The sequence below is a fragment of the Phyllobates terribilis genome, unplaced genomic scaffold, assembly GCF_046119375.1.
Source record: "Phyllobates terribilis strain yellow unplaced genomic scaffold, ASM4611937v1 Scaffold_3__8_contigs__length_932513732, whole genome shotgun sequence".
Classification (NCBI taxonomy): Eukaryota; Metazoa; Chordata; class Amphibia; order Anura; family Dendrobatidae; genus Phyllobates; species Phyllobates terribilis.
Genome location: NW_027362763.1, coordinates 556,550,331 through 556,568,510, shown reverse-complemented (window position 1 = coordinate 556,568,510; position 18,180 = coordinate 556,550,331). Strand labels below are relative to the sequence as shown.

Below are 18,180 nucleotides of genomic sequence, written 5' to 3'. Positions count from 1 at the left end.
TAACTCTCTCAGCGCTGTACGTGCAGGAGCCTTCTTTTCCTAGCTTACAGTAAATCACCGAGGCTACCAGCTTCAATGAAACATATCTCCCCTCGGGGACCAGTACAGCGGCCATCTTACATACCAATTCTAGATTGCGTGAACCTTATTCATTTGGGGTTTGATCTCGCCCCAAGTACTTGGCTTCTTCCATCCCCATGGCACATTTCTTCGGGTTGATGGAAAACCCCGCCTTCCTTAAAGCATCAGATATCGCCTGGACTTTTCCTAGTTGGCTTCCCCAATCGTGGCTGAAGATCACTATGTCATCCAGGTAGACTGCTGCACACTTCTTGTGGGGAGCTAGGATTCGGTACATAGCTCTTTGGAAGGTGGCTGGCGCTTCTTGCAACCCAAATGGCATCCTGACATACTGGAAACAACCATCGGGTGTTAAAAAGGCCATCTTCTCCTCAGCATTCTTGGAGAGGGGAATCTGCCAATAGCCTTTTGTGAGGTCTAGAGTGGCAATGTACCGGGTTGGCCCTAGCATTTCAATGAGCTTGCTGACACATGGTATTGGATATGTGTCTAATTTATAGAATTCATGCAGCTTCCGGTTGTCACTGTAGAACCACTCTCCATCTGGTTTCTGCACCAAGCAAATGGGACTGGGCCAGCTGCTTTTGAACTCTTCAATGACCCATAGGTTAAAGACTCCTTTCACCTCATTTGAGATTATCTTTTGGCGGGCTTCGGAAATCCAACAAGGCTCCTAATTCACCAGTACATGAGGCTCCATGAGAACTTCATGTTCTATGACCTAAGTACAACCTGGCAACTCTCAAAACAGGTCTCTGTCCCTATTAAGCAATTCTTGGCACTGCTGCTTCTGGGCAGATGACAGCCTCCCTGCCACCTTGACATCTTTCACGTCATCTTCGGACTTCGCCAGCAAACATGGAGCTTCCTTCCACAGGGTCCCTATCACACCATGGCTTGATCAGATAGATGTGGTACACCTGGTAGGGCTTCCTACTCCCTGGTTGATGTATTTTAAAATTGACCAAGCCAATCTTTTCGACCACTTTGTAGGGGGCCTGCCATTTGGCCAGAAATTTGCTCTCTTCCGTGGGTACCAGTACTAGTAATTGATCTCCAGGGCTGTACTGTTGATCATCCGTGACTACACCTCTTGCTCCTGGAGGAGGTGCTCTCTCATGATGGGCATCACTTCAGCAATCCAATCTTGCATTTGAGTGACATGCTCGATCACACTCGTGTAGGTGTCAGCCATACAAACGTTCAAACAGGGAAGACCACGTAAAGGTCTGTGGGACTTCTCAGATAGAGAACAACAGGTATGGCAGTAGACAGTCACAGTTTCGACTGTCTTTCTCTACGACCTTCTCAAGCATGGCCTTCAAGGATTTATTAAACCTTTCCACCAGAATGTCTGTCTGTGGATGGTACACTGAGGTCCTGAATTGTGTAATTTACAGGGTTTTGCACAGCTCTCTCATCATCTTCCACATGAATAGAGTACCTTGGTCTGTTAGGATCTCCTTAGGCAACCCATTCTGGAAAAGATATGGACCAACTCCCTAGCTATACACTTAGCAGAGAATTTTCGTAGTGGTACTGCCTGCGGATACCATGTAGCATAGTCCAGGACAACCGAGATATACTAATGCCCTCTTGTGGACTTGACCAGCAGTCCCACTAGATCCATGGCTATGCGATCAAACAGGACCTCAATGATGGGCAACAGCACTAAGGGACTATGAAAGTGAGTCCCTGGGGAGGTCAGATGGCAGGTGGGACATGACCTACAATAGTTCATGATTTTTCGGTAACAATCAAGCCAGTAGAACTTCTGGAGGATCCATTCTTGGGTTTTGTCTACCCCCAAATGACCACTTAATACATTAGTATGGAGCAGGTCAGGCTTGGAGTGGCCCACCGGAAAATCAGTGGATCCTCCGGTGGCCCCTGACTCCAACATTCTCTCTCTTCTCAGCATGCAGCATATACGTTGCATGCTTGATTTAAGCTCCACCCCTCCCTGCCCATCAGAAGAGGGGAGAAAAGCTGAGCATGCTGTAATGTCCTCACTTTCGGCACCTGCATTGCCTGGTATAACGTAGGGTGGGGATCATAGGCTCAGACTGCAGCATAAGAGAACCATGTGTGGGGTGGACCTCTTCCCTCTCTCTACCTCCCCAGGAGTCTCTGGGTACGATGGGGTGAGGGAGGCTCGATACAGCACTCACTGCACTTTACTCACTCCCCTGCTCCTGGAGCCTCACAGCAGTAAGCCCCGCTCACCAGCACGGACCTGCTGTGCAGTCTCAGGCTGCTGATACATGGGGCCAGGAGAACAGTGTAATCACTGCTGAAGGTAGCAGTGAAGAAAGTGCTAATAGAAGGAAGAGAAGGGAGAAGGTGTCCTCTCTCTCTCCTGCACTGCTATGTCAGCTAAGCTCTGTTGTCGGCACTATCAGGAGGGGGAGGGGAGGCTCCAGAGGAGCACAGTGCTGACCTGAAGTGAGTATTGGAGCTTCCTGTTTTATGTCTCTAGCTGTACTATCTCCTGTCCTCCACTCCAACAAAAGCTGCTTTTTCCTGTTTGCCCTCCACTCCAACACAGCTGCACTTTCCCTGCCCCTCTACACTTTCTGGCCTCTAGTTGCTGATATCACAATGTCTTCCTTTACTGCTTTTCAGTGATGGTTACAGGGGGTCTCCATCTTCTTCATGGTGCTTTCTGTCAGATATCCTGCTATCTTATTTCTGTGTGTGTATAAAGTGTATACACAAATCATATATACACTATACAAATAAATACAGCGTATATGTCATCTGCATTTATGTGTCTACATGTGACATTTTTAGTGATAAAGTCAGACATTAAAAAGAATATATGCTTTAGCTAAAAGCATCACAAAAAAAATGCAAAAACACCCGTACCTTTAAAAAAAATTACTGACATTTTTATATGCAGAATAAATTAATACATCTATAATTTTGTTTATAGCAAAAATATAATGCTAAAAAATACCACCTCCTCACGCCCAAAGAAGTTAATAAAAGTAGATCATTAAAAGGGTTGTGCTGTTTCAAAAATTTCTCCGTAAACTCATGGGTATAAAAAAAAGACACAAAAACCTGGGGTTTTACTTTCTTTATTTTTGTTGATCGGCTGCAGCGCTGTAGTCAATCACTGAACTCAGCGTCTGATGTAGACGTCATAAGCCACTGAGCTCGGTGATAGATTACAGCACAGCAGACATGAAGTCACTGCTGCAGCCAATCAACCAAGGCGAGAGCAGTGGCAGGAGGAATCGCTGGACGGGGTGTAAGGTTATGTACACACTGTCTTTTTCAGGATTATTTTGCTTGGAAAACACCTGGAAAAGTGCACACAAAAAAAGAATCAAATGATCAGCAATATAAAAATGACTTGTGCATAAGTTCACTCTTTCAGCTTCTAACTGTTTTAGGTTTTCAAAGATGAAAAATGGTTAAAAGAAGTCAGCAAGAAGCGCATTATTAACACGAACAATATAAAAAAAAAATGCCTGTAAAAAATTCTAAAAAGACACTTCAGGAAAAACACCTCTGTTGTGTTCCTGAAAACTCTTCCTAAGGCAAAAACAATGTGAGTAGGCCAGCATCTAAAAGACGTGTGCGCACACTCTAGAAGCTCAGTTGGTTTTTTCTGTCCCTGTGCCTACAGAGTAGTAATCTTTTATACGGGACAACCCCTTTAAACGATAAGCACCCTCTGTTGACGGCATTGACAAAATCAAGCCCTTATGTAAACTTATAAATAAAAAAGATAGGACTCTGGGAAAGTGAAAAAAATACTGAATCTTGGAGGTCTAAAAATGAACAGCTATAGCTAGGATCACATTAGCATTCGGGGTATTTTTTTATTGTTGTTTGGACAGAAATATTAAACTAACAGAAATGGATCTGTCACATAATCGACAAAAATGGCGATGGACAAAACCAATTGAATATAATCAGGTCTTTGTTGTTTCCATTAAAGTGTCCATCTTTTTAGCAGAAAAAAATGTGCAGCATGTTGTACCTGTTCTTCTAGTGAATATAATGAAACTTACGACTGAGCCTCCTAGGAAATATCACAACACAAAGGTGTACCTTGCCTAAGCATCGAAATTTAGAGTGGGCCCTAGGCACCCCAGTCCAGCACTGGTCCAGGTCTAGCACCCTGCTTCTGTAGGGTCTTGGCACCAGTAACTCACCTCTCTGCTTAATGACACGATATAGTAACTCCCCAATTACAGCAAAATATGTATATTGTGTGTCGGCCCCCGGCTCTTGAGCAACACCATTAAGTACAGTCACATTATCAAATGCTCCATTAAGAGTTGAATCCCTGAGTTGGATGGTACCAAAGCCTCAGGGATCTCTGCCCGCATTCTACACCAATTGTAAGGGATCAGTTCTCTGGTAGACCCTGGTGCATACATAAGAATTTGGTTCATTGGTTCAAAACAAACGTGTGGTTTATTAAATGTCCATAAACTGTTCAGTTTAACAAAACATAAACAGCCACTTCTGGGTACAAAAGGCATAATAAAACCAAAACAGAAAATAAACAGTCCATATATTGCACGGGCTCACTTGTTTAAATGTCAGACCTTTCCTCCGCTGCTAGCAAAGACTGAGCCACACAAGCAAGGTCTTTTCATTGTGCACACTCTGTGTACTTATGATAAAGCTGGACTTCCTTATATCTTTAAAATATAAAATGTATTCTATTTTTCTCTTGCTCATATGTAGTACTGCAGAAACCCAGATGGAGACATCAATGGTCCTTGGTGCTTCGTTACAACTCCTGGATCAGTAAGCTGGGATTATTGTGATATTCCTGCCTGTGGTAAACATTTTTTCAGTTACACCAAAACTAAAGTTTCATAAAACAAGTCATATCTGCTTTGAAAGTTGTCATCTACTGTCAATCAGCAGCTAACTATTATTGCTTTTAACATTATCTTCAGCTCCCTATTTGGATAGGGAATAATATTTATTACATAAAAAATTATTTTTAGACCATAGGTAATTGCTCAGTCGCCTATCCCTATACAATGTTAGTTCACCTTGCAAAATTCATGTGTCAAGATAAGGTCTCCTGAAGTCTTATTATTCATGGAATTCTGAAAATCACAGGGTCAATAGACATGATAATGATATACAAATGCTAAAAAAATGGAAACAAAATGTTCAAAACATGTCATCCAGAGATGCTGCTTGCAGTAGCTCCAACAACATGCAGCCTGGCATTGTCACTTTGACATTCCATCATGTAGGCCCCTCCATGGTGTTGCACATGTTGTATCCAGACCAATCTCGGTCTAACATTGCATCCAAAACAAAAGCGTGACTCATCGCTGAAGAGGACAAACCTCAATTCCAGCCACCATTGCTATATTTCTCTGCAACATGATAGCCTTTGAGAGCATGGCCGTGGGACGCCCGTTTATTTGGCAATTGCAAAGAGCGCTTCCAGCAGCAGATGTTGATGATTTATATAGCCAAGACTATTCACTGTGGCAGAACATTCCTCAGACAGAAATTAATAATCTCTTTGATAGCAGCCAAGGTATGGACATGTGTGTATTTCTTTGAGTAGCGCTCACGCTCAATGCTGAATAAATAGATTTGTTTTGAGAACTTTCTTTCATTTTTTTCATAATTTCCATATTATTAACATGTGTATTGATTCTGTGATTTTTATAATTCCACGATTTTTTAATTTTTTGCTTTTGTCAAATATTAGACTCCTACTTACTTTTCTTCACATGAAAATTAGCAGCAATAGACTGATTCACACTCAATTTGTTTGTAAAGACACAGTTTATAGTATTATCTGGGTTTGCTCTAATCTGGGCACAGGTCGTTGTGAATGAAAGGGGAAGAGGTGGGTTGCAACATTATCTATTGTGAATATTGGATCTTGTGTGATAAAAATATATAGTTTCTTTTTATTTAAGTGGTGAAAAAAAATTCAGAAATTTGTAAGAAAAAAACATTTGCTTTTGTCACCATTTTTTACGAGACCCGTAGTGTTTTCATTTTTCGGGCTGTGGGGCTATGTGGGGGCTTATTTTTGGTGCCTTGAGCTGATGTTTTTAGTGATACCATCTTAGTGTAGATATGATGTTTTGATCGCCTCTTATTGCATTTTATTGCAATGTTGTGGTGGCCAAAACAAGTAATTCTGGAGTTTTGACTTTTTTTTTGTTACACCGCTTACCGATCGGTTAGTTTACTTTATATTTTGACAGATTGGACTTTTACAAATGCAGCGATACCAAATATATGTATTTTTATTTTTTTTAATTGTTTTTTTTTTAATGGAGCAAAAGGGGGGTGATTTGAACTTTGGTGTTTTTTTTAATTCTTCACATTTTTTTTTCACTTTTTACTGCATTTATTAGTCCTTGTAGCACTTGAAACTGTGATCGTCTGATCTCTTCTGCTATACTCAGCAGAGCATCTAAATATATATCATGATATAAATTATAAAAAGCAATCCGTTGTACAGTATTTACATCAGAATCAGAATGGCATTCATAAAAACTAAAACTTGTACCTCAAAAAAAACAAGCTCTCATACAGCAGCACTGACAAGAAAATAAATATAGTATGAATATTGAAAAGCACAATACTTATAAAGGAGTAAACCAAAAAGTAAAATTCTGAATAAAAATATATGAATTTGGTATCGCCATAATCATATCAACAAGTTATCTTGAAACCTTGCATTTATACCTTAAAAAATGCTTGATATTAATTTTCCTTTGCCAAAAGAGTCAAGGAAAGCAAATAAATACACTTCTCAAAAAAATAAAGGGAACACTCAAATAACACATCCTAGATCTGAATGAATGAAATATTCTCATTGAATACTTTGTTCTGTACAAAGTTGAATGTGCTGACAACAAAATCACACAAAAATCATCAATGGAAATCAAATTTATTAACCAATGGAGGCCTGGATTTGGAGTCACCCCCAAAATTACAATGTGTTGCAAATTATTATGCAAATAATATTTTCTCAGATTTTCCCAAATTACCTATATGAATTGCAGTCATTGTAATTTTCCAGTCAAATAACTATTAGAGTACAATTGAAAGGTTTTTGTACAAACTGCCTATGATAACAGGATATTTTTAAAAAAATAAAAAACTCAAACTGCACTCAAAATGCATGTTCCAAATTATTATGCACAGCAGAGTTTTCAACCTTTTCATTTTAATAAAGAACAAAAAAATGGTCATTTTTGAAATTATAAGCATTAGCAGGTTATTACAAACTGAAATCAAACAGTTTTCAACTCACAACTTTATTCTAGGTGATGTTACATTTGCACATAGGACCCCTTGTTCGAAAGGAGCTTCTGAACTCTCTCGTCCATTGAATTTGTCAGGTTTTGGATGGTTTCTGCTTCAATTGTTTTGCATGAGGACAGAATACACTCCCAGAGCTGTTGCTCAGATGTGAACTGCCTCCCGCCATCATAGACACTCCTTTTGATGATGCTCCAGAGGTTCTCAATGGGGTTGAGGTCAGGGGAGCATGGGTGCCACACCATAAGTTTGTCCCCTTTTATGCCCATAGCAGCCAGAGATGCAGATGTGTTATGTGCAGCATGAGACGGGGCATTATCATGCATGAAAATTATCTTGCTGCGGAATGCACGGTTCTTCTTCTTGAACCATGGAAGGAAGTGCTGTTTGAGAAACTCAACATACATTATGGAGTTCATCTTTACCCCTTCAGGGATCCTAAAAGGGCCGACAATCTCTCTCCCCATGATTCCAGCCCAAAACATTACTCCACCTCCTCCTTGTTAGTGCCGTAGCCGTGTTTTCATGGGGTGTCCATCAACCAGCCATCCTCCACTCCATCCATCTGGACCATCGAGATCATTTCATGCATGATAATGCCCCGTCTCATGCTGCACATAACACATCTGCATCTCTGGCTGCTATGGGCATAAAAGGGGACAAACTTATGGTGTGGCACCCATGCTCCCCTGACCTCAACCCCATTGAGAACCTCTGGAGCATCATCAAAAGGAGTGTCTATGATGGCGGGAGGCAGTTCACATCTAAGCAACAGCTCTGGGAGGGTATTCTGTCCTCATGCAAAACAATTAAAGCAGAAACCATCCAAAACCTGACAAATTCAATGGACGAGAGAGTTCAGAAGCTCCTTTCGAACAAGGGGTCCTATGTGCAAATGTAACATCACCTAGAATAAAGTTTTGAGTTGAAAACTGTTTGATTTCAGTTTGTAATAACCTTCTAATGCTTATAATTTCAAAAATGACAATTTTTTTGTTCTTTATTAAAATGAAAAGGTTGAAAACTCTGCTGTGCATAATAATTTGGAACATGCATTTTGAGTGCAGTTTGAGTTTTTTATTTTTTTTAAAATATACTGTTATCATAGGCAGTTTGTGCAAAAACCTTTCAATTGTACTCTAATAGTTATTTGACTGGAAAATTACCATGACTGCAATTCATATAGGTAATTTGGGAAAATCTGAGAAAATATTATTTGCATAATAATTTGGAACACAGTGTAAAGTGGAAAAACACACTACAGGCTGATCCAACTTTGATGTAATGTGCTTAAAACAAGTCAAAATGAGGCTCAGTATTGTGTGTGGCCTCCACGTGCCTGTATGACCTCCCTACAATGCCTGGGCATGCTCCTGATGAGGTTGCGGATGGTCTCCTCTGGGATCTCCTCCCAGACCTGGACTAAATCATCCGCCAACTCCTGGACAGTCTGTGGTTTAATGTGACGTTGGTGGATGGAGCGAGACATGATGTCCCAGATGTGCTCAATCGAATTCTGGTCTGGGGAACGGGTGGGCCAGTCCATAGCTTCAATACCTTCATCTTGAAGGAACTGCTGACACACTCCAGCCACATGAGGTCTGGCATTGTCCTGCATTAGGAGGAACCCAGGGCCAACCGCACCAGCATATGGTCTCACAAGGGGTCTGAGGATCTCATCTCGGTACCTAATGGCAGTCAGGCTACCTCTGGCGAGCCATGGAGGGCTGTGCGGCCCTCCACAGAAATGCCACCCCACACCATTACTGACCCACTGCCAAACTGGTCATGCTGAAGGATGTTGCAGGCAGCAGATCGCTCTCCACGGCGTCTCCAGACTCTGTCACATCTGTCACATGTGCTCAGTGTGAACCTGCTTTCATCTGTGAAGAGTACAGGGCGCCAGTGGCGACTTTGCCAATCCTGTTGTTCTGTGGCAAATGCCAAGCGTCCTGCACGGTGTTGACCTGTGAGCACAACCCCCATCTGTGGACATCGGGCCCTCATACCACCCTCATGGAGTCGGTTTTTAACAGTTTGTGCAGACACATGCACATTTGTGGCCAGCTGGAGGTCATTTTGCAGGGTTCTGGCAGTGCTCCTCGTGTTCCTACCTTGCACAAAGGTAGAGGTAGCGGTCCTGCTGCTGGGTTGTTGCCCTCCTACGGCCCCTTCCACATCTTCTGGTGTACTGGCCTGTCTCCTGGTAGCGCCTCCAGCCTCTGGACACTACCCTGACAGACACAGCAAAGATTCTTGCCACTGCTCGCATTGATGTGCCATCCTGGATGAGCTGCACTTCCTGAGCAACTTCTGTGGGTTGTAGAGTCCGTCTCATGCTACCACGAGTGTGAAAGCACAACCAACATTCAAAAGTGAATAAAACATCAGCCAGAAAGCATTGTTACTGAGATGTGGTCTGTGGTCCCACTTGCAGAACCACTCCTTTATTGAGGGTGTCTTGATAATTGCCAATAATTTCCATTTATTGTCTATTCCATTTGCACAACAGCATGTGAAATTGATTGTCAATCAGTGTTGCTTCCTAAGTGGACAGTTTGATTTCACAGAAGTTTGATATACTTGGAGTTATATTCTGTTGTTTGTGTTCCCTTTATTTTTTTGAGCAGTGTATAATAAATATATATGAATGCATTCGAATATATATATATATATATATACAGTACAGACCAAAAGTTTGGACACACCTTCTCATTTAAAGATTTTTCTGTATTTTCATGACTATGAAAATTGTACATTCCACTGAAGGCATCAAAACTATGAATTAACACATGTGGAATTATATACTTAACAAAAAAGTGTGAAACAACTGAAAATATGTCTTATATTCTAGGTTCTTCAAAGTAGCCACCTTTTGCTTTGATGACTGCTTTGCACACTCTTGGCATTCTATTGATGAGCTTGAAGAGGTAGTCACCGGAAATGGTTTTCACTTCACAGGTGTGCCCTGTCAGGTTTAATAAGTGGGATTTCTTGCCTTATAAATGGGGTTGGGACCATCAGTTGTGCTGTGCAGAAGTCAGGTGGATTCACAGTTGATAGTCCTACTGAATAGACTGTTAGTATTTGTATTATGGCAAGAAAAAGCAGCTAAGTAAAGAAAAACGAGTGGCCATCATTACTTTAAGAAATGAAGGTCAGTCAGTCCGAAAAATTGGGCAAACTTTGAAAGTGTCCCCAAGTGCAGTTGCAAAAACCATCAAGCGCTGCAAATAAACTGGCTCACATGAGGACCGCCCCAGGAAAGGAAGACCAAGAGTCACCTCTCCTTCTGAGGATAAGTTTATCTGACTTACCAGCCTCAGAAATCGCAGGTTAACAGCAGCTCAGATTAGAGACCAGGTCAATGCCACACAGAGTTCTAGCAGCAGACACATCTCTACAACAGCTGTTAAGAGGAGACTTTGTGCAGCAGGCCTTCATGGTAAAATAGTTGCTAGGAAACCACTGCTAAGGACAGGCAACAAGCACAAGAGACTTGTTTGGGCTAAAGAACACAAGGAATGGACATTAGACCAGTGGAAATCTGTGCTTTGGTCTGATGAGTCCAAATTTGAGATCTTTGGTTCCAACCACCGTGTCTTTGTGCGATGCAGAAAAGGTGAACGGATGGACTCTACATGCCTGGTTCCCACCGTGAAGCATGGAGGAGGAGGTGTAATGGTGTGGGAGTGCTTTGCTGGTGACACTGTTGGGGATTTATTCAAAATTGAAGGCATACTGAACCAGCATGGCTACCACAGCATCTTGCAACGGCATGCTATTCCATCCACCTTTTGCTTTGATGACTGCTTTGCACACTCTTGGCATTCTCTTGATGAGCTTCAGGAGGTAGTCACCGGAAATGGTCTTCCAACAATCTTGAAGGAGTTCCCAGAGATGCTTAGCGCTTGTTGGCCCTTTTGCCTTCACTCTGCGGTCCAGCTCACCCCAAACCATCTAGATTGGGTTCAGGTGTGGTGACTGTGGAGGCCAGGCCATCTGGCGTAGCATCCCATCACTCTCCTTCTTGGTCAAATAGCCCTTACACAGCCTGGAGGTGTGCTTGGGGTCATTGTCCTGTTGAAAAATAAATGATGGTCCAACTAAACGCAAACCGGATGGAATAGCATGCCGCTGCAAGATGCTGAGGTAGCCATGCTGGTTCAGTATGCCTTCAATTTTGAATAAATCTACAACAGTGTCACCAGAAAAGCACCCCCACACCATCACACCTCCTCCTCCATGCTTTACGGTGGGAACCAGGCATGTAGAGTCCATCTGTTCACCTTTTCTGCGTCGCACAAAGACACTGTGGTTGGAACCAAAGATCTCAAATTTGGACTCATCAGACCAAAGCACAGATTTCCACTGGTCTAATGTCCATTCCTTGTGTTCTTTAGCCCAAACAAGTCTCTTCTGCTTGTTGCCTGTCCTTAGCAGTGGTTTCATAGCAGCTATTTTACCATGAAGGCCTGCTGCACAGTCTCCTCTTAACAGTTGTTGAAGAGATGTGTCTGCTGCTAGAACTCTGTGTGGCATTGACCTGGTCTCTAATCTGAGCTGCTGTTAACCTGCGATTACTGAGGCTGGTGACTCGGATAAACTTATCCTCAGAAGCAGAGGTGACTCTTGGTCTTCCTTTCCTGGGGCGGTCCTCATGTGAGCCAGTTTCTTTGTAGCACTTGATGGTTTTTGCAACTGCACTTGGGGACACTCTCAAAGTTTGCCCAATTTTTCGGACTGACTGACCTTCATTTCTTAAAGTAATGATGGCCACTCGTTTTTCTTTACTTAGCTGCTTTTTTCTTGTCATAATACAAATTCTAACAGTCTATTCAGTAGGACTATCAACTATGCATCCACCAGACTTCTGCACAACACAACTGATGGTCCCAACCCCATTTATAAGGCAAGAAATCCCACTTATTAAACCTGACAGGGCACACCTGTGAAGTGAAAACCATTTCCGGTGACTACCTCTTGAAGCTCATCAAGAGAATGCCAAGAGTGTGCAAAGCAGTCATCAAAGCAAAAGGTGGCTACTCTGAAGAGCCTAGAATATAAGATATATTTTCCTACACATTATCTCATATATTGTCAAGTTTATTTTATATGAATAAAATGTATCCATTTAGCTTCAACTGAAATTGAATGTGGAAAAGCGAAGAAAAGGCAGAGAAGGTGCTTTGGAAGAATTGTCGGTGGGTGTGAATCAAATCCACACTCTTGGCCATGGCAGATCAGCCTGCGTACCAGGTATGTTTCTGTTTGTAGTCTCAATTACATACACAATTCACTGAAGAAAGGACATAAATTAAAAAAAATCACAGAAAAAAAGGCAGCATGTCATGTCCAAACACAAATGCACTAAAGGATGCAGCAGACCCTCATGATAAAGGTGGGGGCAGCACAGCTGCGAAATACTGATGAAACAACAACTCACAAAACTACCATTCATGGAGGTGGTGATTGACACACAGGATTGTGTTATTTACATAATTAAATACTTGAACTTTAAAAATAATTACATAACATGTTGTTCTGCATAAGAGATTTGCACTTCTAGATATGTATGTCTTTTCAAATACGTAAACTTAAATACTGGGGCATATTTATCAAGTTACTTGTGATGAGTTCTGGTGTAATTTGGACCAGAAAACTGCCTTTCATGACTTGCAATATATTTATTACATTTTAAGGGGGCGTGGTGTTGCTTAAAAGAGGGGGGTATCACACGAAAAGGGGCATGGTCTAATGTGTGACAGCACGCCAAAAATGCACGAACATTTGGGTGGAAATTTCTGGTACACAGTAGGCCAACCAATAGGTGGTGTAAACTTCGACTAGATAGTTGAAAATATGCCATATATAACACCATGAATGTGATGCATTTTGACTGCCTGGTTTGCACTGTCCTAGAATTAGAAAGAATTGATAAATCTGCCCCATTGTTTCAATTGTAATGTTTACATTTAATCTCAATTCACACAAGTGTTAAGTCTTCCATTTTTGATGGATTCATATCCAATTAAATGGAAGACAGATATTGTAGATCGTATTTGAGCCAAATGACAATAGTGGGATCCAATAGGATTTTAGTTTTGTTTACTTGCAACAAAACAAATTTTTTCCTCTCCCCAAAAATACCCTAAAATCTAATGGAAATGTACCCGATGCTAACTGATTAGCACAAATATCCACATGAAAATAGTAAAAGGGGTTGTCCACATATTTTATAATAATGACCTTTCATAATGATGACCTTCCATAGGAAAGCAGCCGCCATATCATGTATATAGTGTATAGCGTGGAATTCCACAGCCCCGTACAGTGTTTAGCGGCTTCTGCCAGGTACTGAGTATCTGGTCTTATTGAAGAGAATAAGAGCTGATCTGCAGCACCTGGCAGAATTCACTACACAGTGTAACTGTGCAGATTCCCCTTCCTACACTGTTTACATCTGGTAATCACTGAAGCTAACAACAGCTGGTACGTGGAGGTGTTGGGTGTCAGGCCCCGTTTGATCATATTATTGATGACCTCTCCCAGGGATGGTACTTGTACAAAAGTAGGGGACAACCCTTTTAATGAAAACTTTTCTTTATATTAATCTGTAAAACTATTGGAATGTAAAAATATAGAAAACTTCCTTGTGTGAAAAAAAGAGCATAGACTTGTTTTGCAAGTACTGATGCATTTTACTGTATCTTTGGACTGGTAGACTCTGTTTTGGAAAATTTATTTGTATTAAACAATAGTTAGTTTATTATTGATGACTATTGTAGGTACACAGCAGTTTAAATAAGCATTGAACACTTTACCATTTTTCTAAGTAAATTTGTTTCTAAAGGTGCTGTTGACTTAAAATTCTCACCTGATGTCAGTAACAACCCATCCAATCCACACAGGCAAAGACATCAAAGTATAGAGCTCTATAACTTAAGTTATGTGTAATAATGAGAAATGACACAGGGAAAAAGTATTGAACACATGAAGAAAGAGAGGCAAAAAGCCATGGAAAGTCATCACACTAGCTGAAATCTATCAGTAATTAGAAAGCAATCCTGCTTTCAGCTAGTTCAACTGATGGTCTATACAAAGGTGTCTCATTTCCAAGTGTCACACAAGAAACATTTCATGATGGTTGAAACCAGTGAGCTGTCTCAAGACTTTTGCAACCTTATTGCTGCAAAACACATTGATGGCATTAGTTTCAGAAGAATTTCTAAACTACTGAAGGTTTTAGTGAGCACTGTTAAGGCCATAATCTGGAAATGGAAATAACATAATTTACAAATAAACAGTCCACGATCAGGTGTTCCCCCCAAGATTTCGGGCAGAGGAGTGAAAAGAATTATCAGAAAAGTTGTACAAGAGCCAAGGACCACCAGTGGAGACCTACAGAAAGACATGGAATCAGCAGGTACAATTTTTTCAAAGAAAACAATAAGCAAGACACTCAACCTCCATGGCCGGTATGCATGCTCACCACATAAGATTCCATTACTGAACAAAAAACACATCCAAGTGCATTTACAATTGCTCAACAACATTTAGACAAGCCTGTAAAATACTGGGAGAATGTAGCCTTGTCAGATGAGACCAAAATGTAACTCTTATGATGCCATAATATACACCATGTTTGGAGGCCAAAAGGCACGAAATATCACCGCAAAACACCATACCAACAGTGAAGTTTGGAGGTGGGAACAGCATGGTGTGGGGCTGTTTTTCAGCGTACGGCCCTGGCAAATTCATATAATTGAAGGAAAGATGAATGGATAAATGCACCAAAACATTCTTGAAAAAAAGTTGCTGCCATCTACTAGGATGATGAAGATGAAATGAGGGTGGACATTTCAGTAAGACAATGATCCAAAACACAGTCAACGAAACTCTTAATTCGTTTCAGAAAAAGAAAATAAAGATGCTAGAATGGCCTAGCCAATCACCCGAACTGAATCCAATAGAACATTTATGAAAGGAACTAAAGCTCAAAGTTCATAGAAGGAGCCCATGGAAGCTTCAGGATGTGAAGAGGAAGAATGAGAAAAAATTACAACTGAGCAATGCATGCAACTAGTTTCTTAATACAGGAGGCGTCTTGAAGCTGTCATCACCAACAAAGGCTTTTGTACAAAGTATTAATTACATTTCAGTAAGCGTGTTCAATACTTTTTCCCTGTGTCATTTCTCATTATTATGAGGAATAAATAACTGCACTCCTGGTTGGTGCTCAAGTATGGTCCAAAACCAATAAAATATATGAAAAAGCTTGGTGGATGCCACGTTCAGCACCTTACCTATTTGGGTTTTTCTCTAAAGCAATCCGGAACACTTGCTTCACTCGACACTGAACTCTCCTCTTTCCCTTCTCTGCTTATGCAGTCGGAACACTGAGGAAGGTCGATTTAAGACCGAAACGTCTATTTTTGTACTTGTTATATGGAGTGCAACTAAAATAAAGAAATATGTTCATTTTGAGTGCCAAGTTTTTTTGTATATTTTTCATTATTACACATAACAATTTATGGACATCTGTGGTTTAATTTCTTTGCCTTTGTGCATTGGATGGGTTGTTACTGACATCTGGTGAGAATTTCATGTCAATAGCACCTTTAGAAATATATCTACTTAGAAAATTGGTGATGTGTTCAATACATATTTCACCCGCTGTATATTATATTGCAGTGTATGCTATATTGCATATTATTGCAGTGTATGCTCACTTTTTTTTGTAATTACTCTGTATATTATTATGTATATTATTGTATTTTATGTATAATATTATCTATTATGTATATATGTATATGTGTATATATATAATGTATATTATTGTAAATTATGTATATTATTACAGTGTATGCTCACTTTCTTTGTAATTACTATGTCAATTTGACAGTGGAGACCTTACCAATGCAGATGAGTAGAAATGCAAAGTATATTAGCAAGTTGCATTGTTTTTCATACCTTATTTACATCAGATTTTAATGGGGTTGGCCACTACTTTTTTATTGATGGCCTATCCTCAGGGTAGGCCATCAATATCTGATTGGTGGGGGTGAAATACGCAATGCTCCATCAATCAGTTACCAGCACCGGCAGCGGCTGGCATTTCTATAATGGCCGTGCTCAGGTACAGCAAATCCACCCTCTGAATTAATAGAATTTTCCCACGCTGTCAGTGACGTGCATGAGGTGGTGAGCTGAGTTCATTGGACATGAGCTCACCTCATGCACGTCACTGACAGCGTGGGAAAATTCTCCTGCACTCACCGCATGCGCAGGAGAATTTTCCCACGCTATCAGTGACATGCATGAGGTGAGCTGAGTTCATTGGACATGAGCTCACCTCATGCACGTTACTGACAGCGTGGGAAAATTCTCCTGCACTCACCGCATGCGCAGGAGAATTTTCCCACGCTGTCAGTGACGTGCATGAGGTGAGCTGAGTTCATTGGACATGACCTCGGCTCATCTTTATACCGTCACAGCCAGACACTGAGGAGCGCAAGCATGCCTGCGCTTCTCAGTCTCTGCGGCATGGCAAGCTGGATGGCAGCGTTCTGTTGCGATCCAGCCTGTCATGTGAATGTAGCAGAGCTGAAGCTGTTGTGGGAGCCATGGAAAGGTAAGGATGATGTTGGTTTATTATTTTAGTTTTATTGCAGGAGATCGTTGGCTTCAGCTGGAATGGGCGTGATGGTAAGTATGGTTTAATTTAGGACAATAAAGAATTGTGTGTTTATTTCAATTAATGGACTTCATTCTGGGTGTTTGTGGGGTTTTTTTTAACTTTGACTATGGGGTTAGTAATGGGGGTGTCTTATAGGCGCCTCTCCATTACTAACCTGGGCTTGATGTCAGCTGGCATTATAAGCTGACATCAACCCCAGTCCTATTACCCCACTGCCACCGCTACAGGGCAGTGGGAAGAGCGAGGCTAAGTGCCAGAATTGGCGCATCCCATGGATGTGCCATTTCTGGGGCGGCTGATGACTGGTGTTTCTAGCCTGGGAGGGGGTCAATATTCATGGCACCCTTCCTGGGCTATTAATATCAGCCCCCAGCTGTCTGCCTAGCCTTTGCTAGCTATTAAAATAAGGGGGACCCCACGTCATTTTTTTTGGGGTCCCCCATTTTAATATCTAGTAAAGGCTAGGTATTCAGCTGGCGGCTGATATTAGTAGCCTGGGAAGCTCCGTGGGTATTACCCCCTTCCCAGGCTTCAAACATCTGCCCCAGCCGTCTGCTTAACCTCCGCTAGAGACTAAAATTACGGGGAACCCCACGCCAATTTTTTTTTTAATAAATCCTTTATTTTAACACTAAATGACAAGTACAGTAATCAACACTGTCACTGTACTTATTATATATGTGACTGACATGTTTCTATGTATCTATTCTATATGTGATGCTCTATCTTTCTGTTCTAAATTGTCAGGTACCGCTGCTGAATTGCCGGCCGGCTTTTTTAAAGAGACGGTGCATGAAAACACTAATATTTTTTTTAATAAATCCTTTAACACTAAATGACAAGTACAGTAAGCGACACTGTCACTGTACTTCATATATATGTGACTGACATGTTTCTATCTATCTAATCTATGTGTGATACTCTATTTTTTCGGTTCTAAATTGTCGGGTACCGGTGTATGCCGCTGCTGAATTGCTGGCTTTTCATGTTTGACTGTGAGCACTGTTCCCATCGATTTGGGCAACCACGGTAATGCCTCAACCACCATGGCTGTGGCATTACAGTAAGTGGCAGACAATTCCTGCATGATTGGTGCTCTAAATAGCACATGCAGGACA

At 41.3% G+C, this 18,180-nt stretch overlaps 1 protein-coding gene across 1 annotated transcript in view; it reads left to right on the top strand.

The window, feature by feature from the left end:
* Positions 1-18,180, top strand: part of PLG (plasminogen) — a 200,331-nt gene that overhangs the window by 159,475 nt on the left and 22,676 nt on the right. The window contains exons 13-14 of the mRNA XM_073671410.1: positions 4,792-4,888; positions 12,501-12,621. Coding sequence (XP_073527511.1) covers positions 4,792-4,888; positions 12,501-12,621 — 218 coding nt within the window. The remainder of the gene's footprint in view (positions 1-4,791; positions 4,889-12,500; positions 12,622-18,180) is intronic.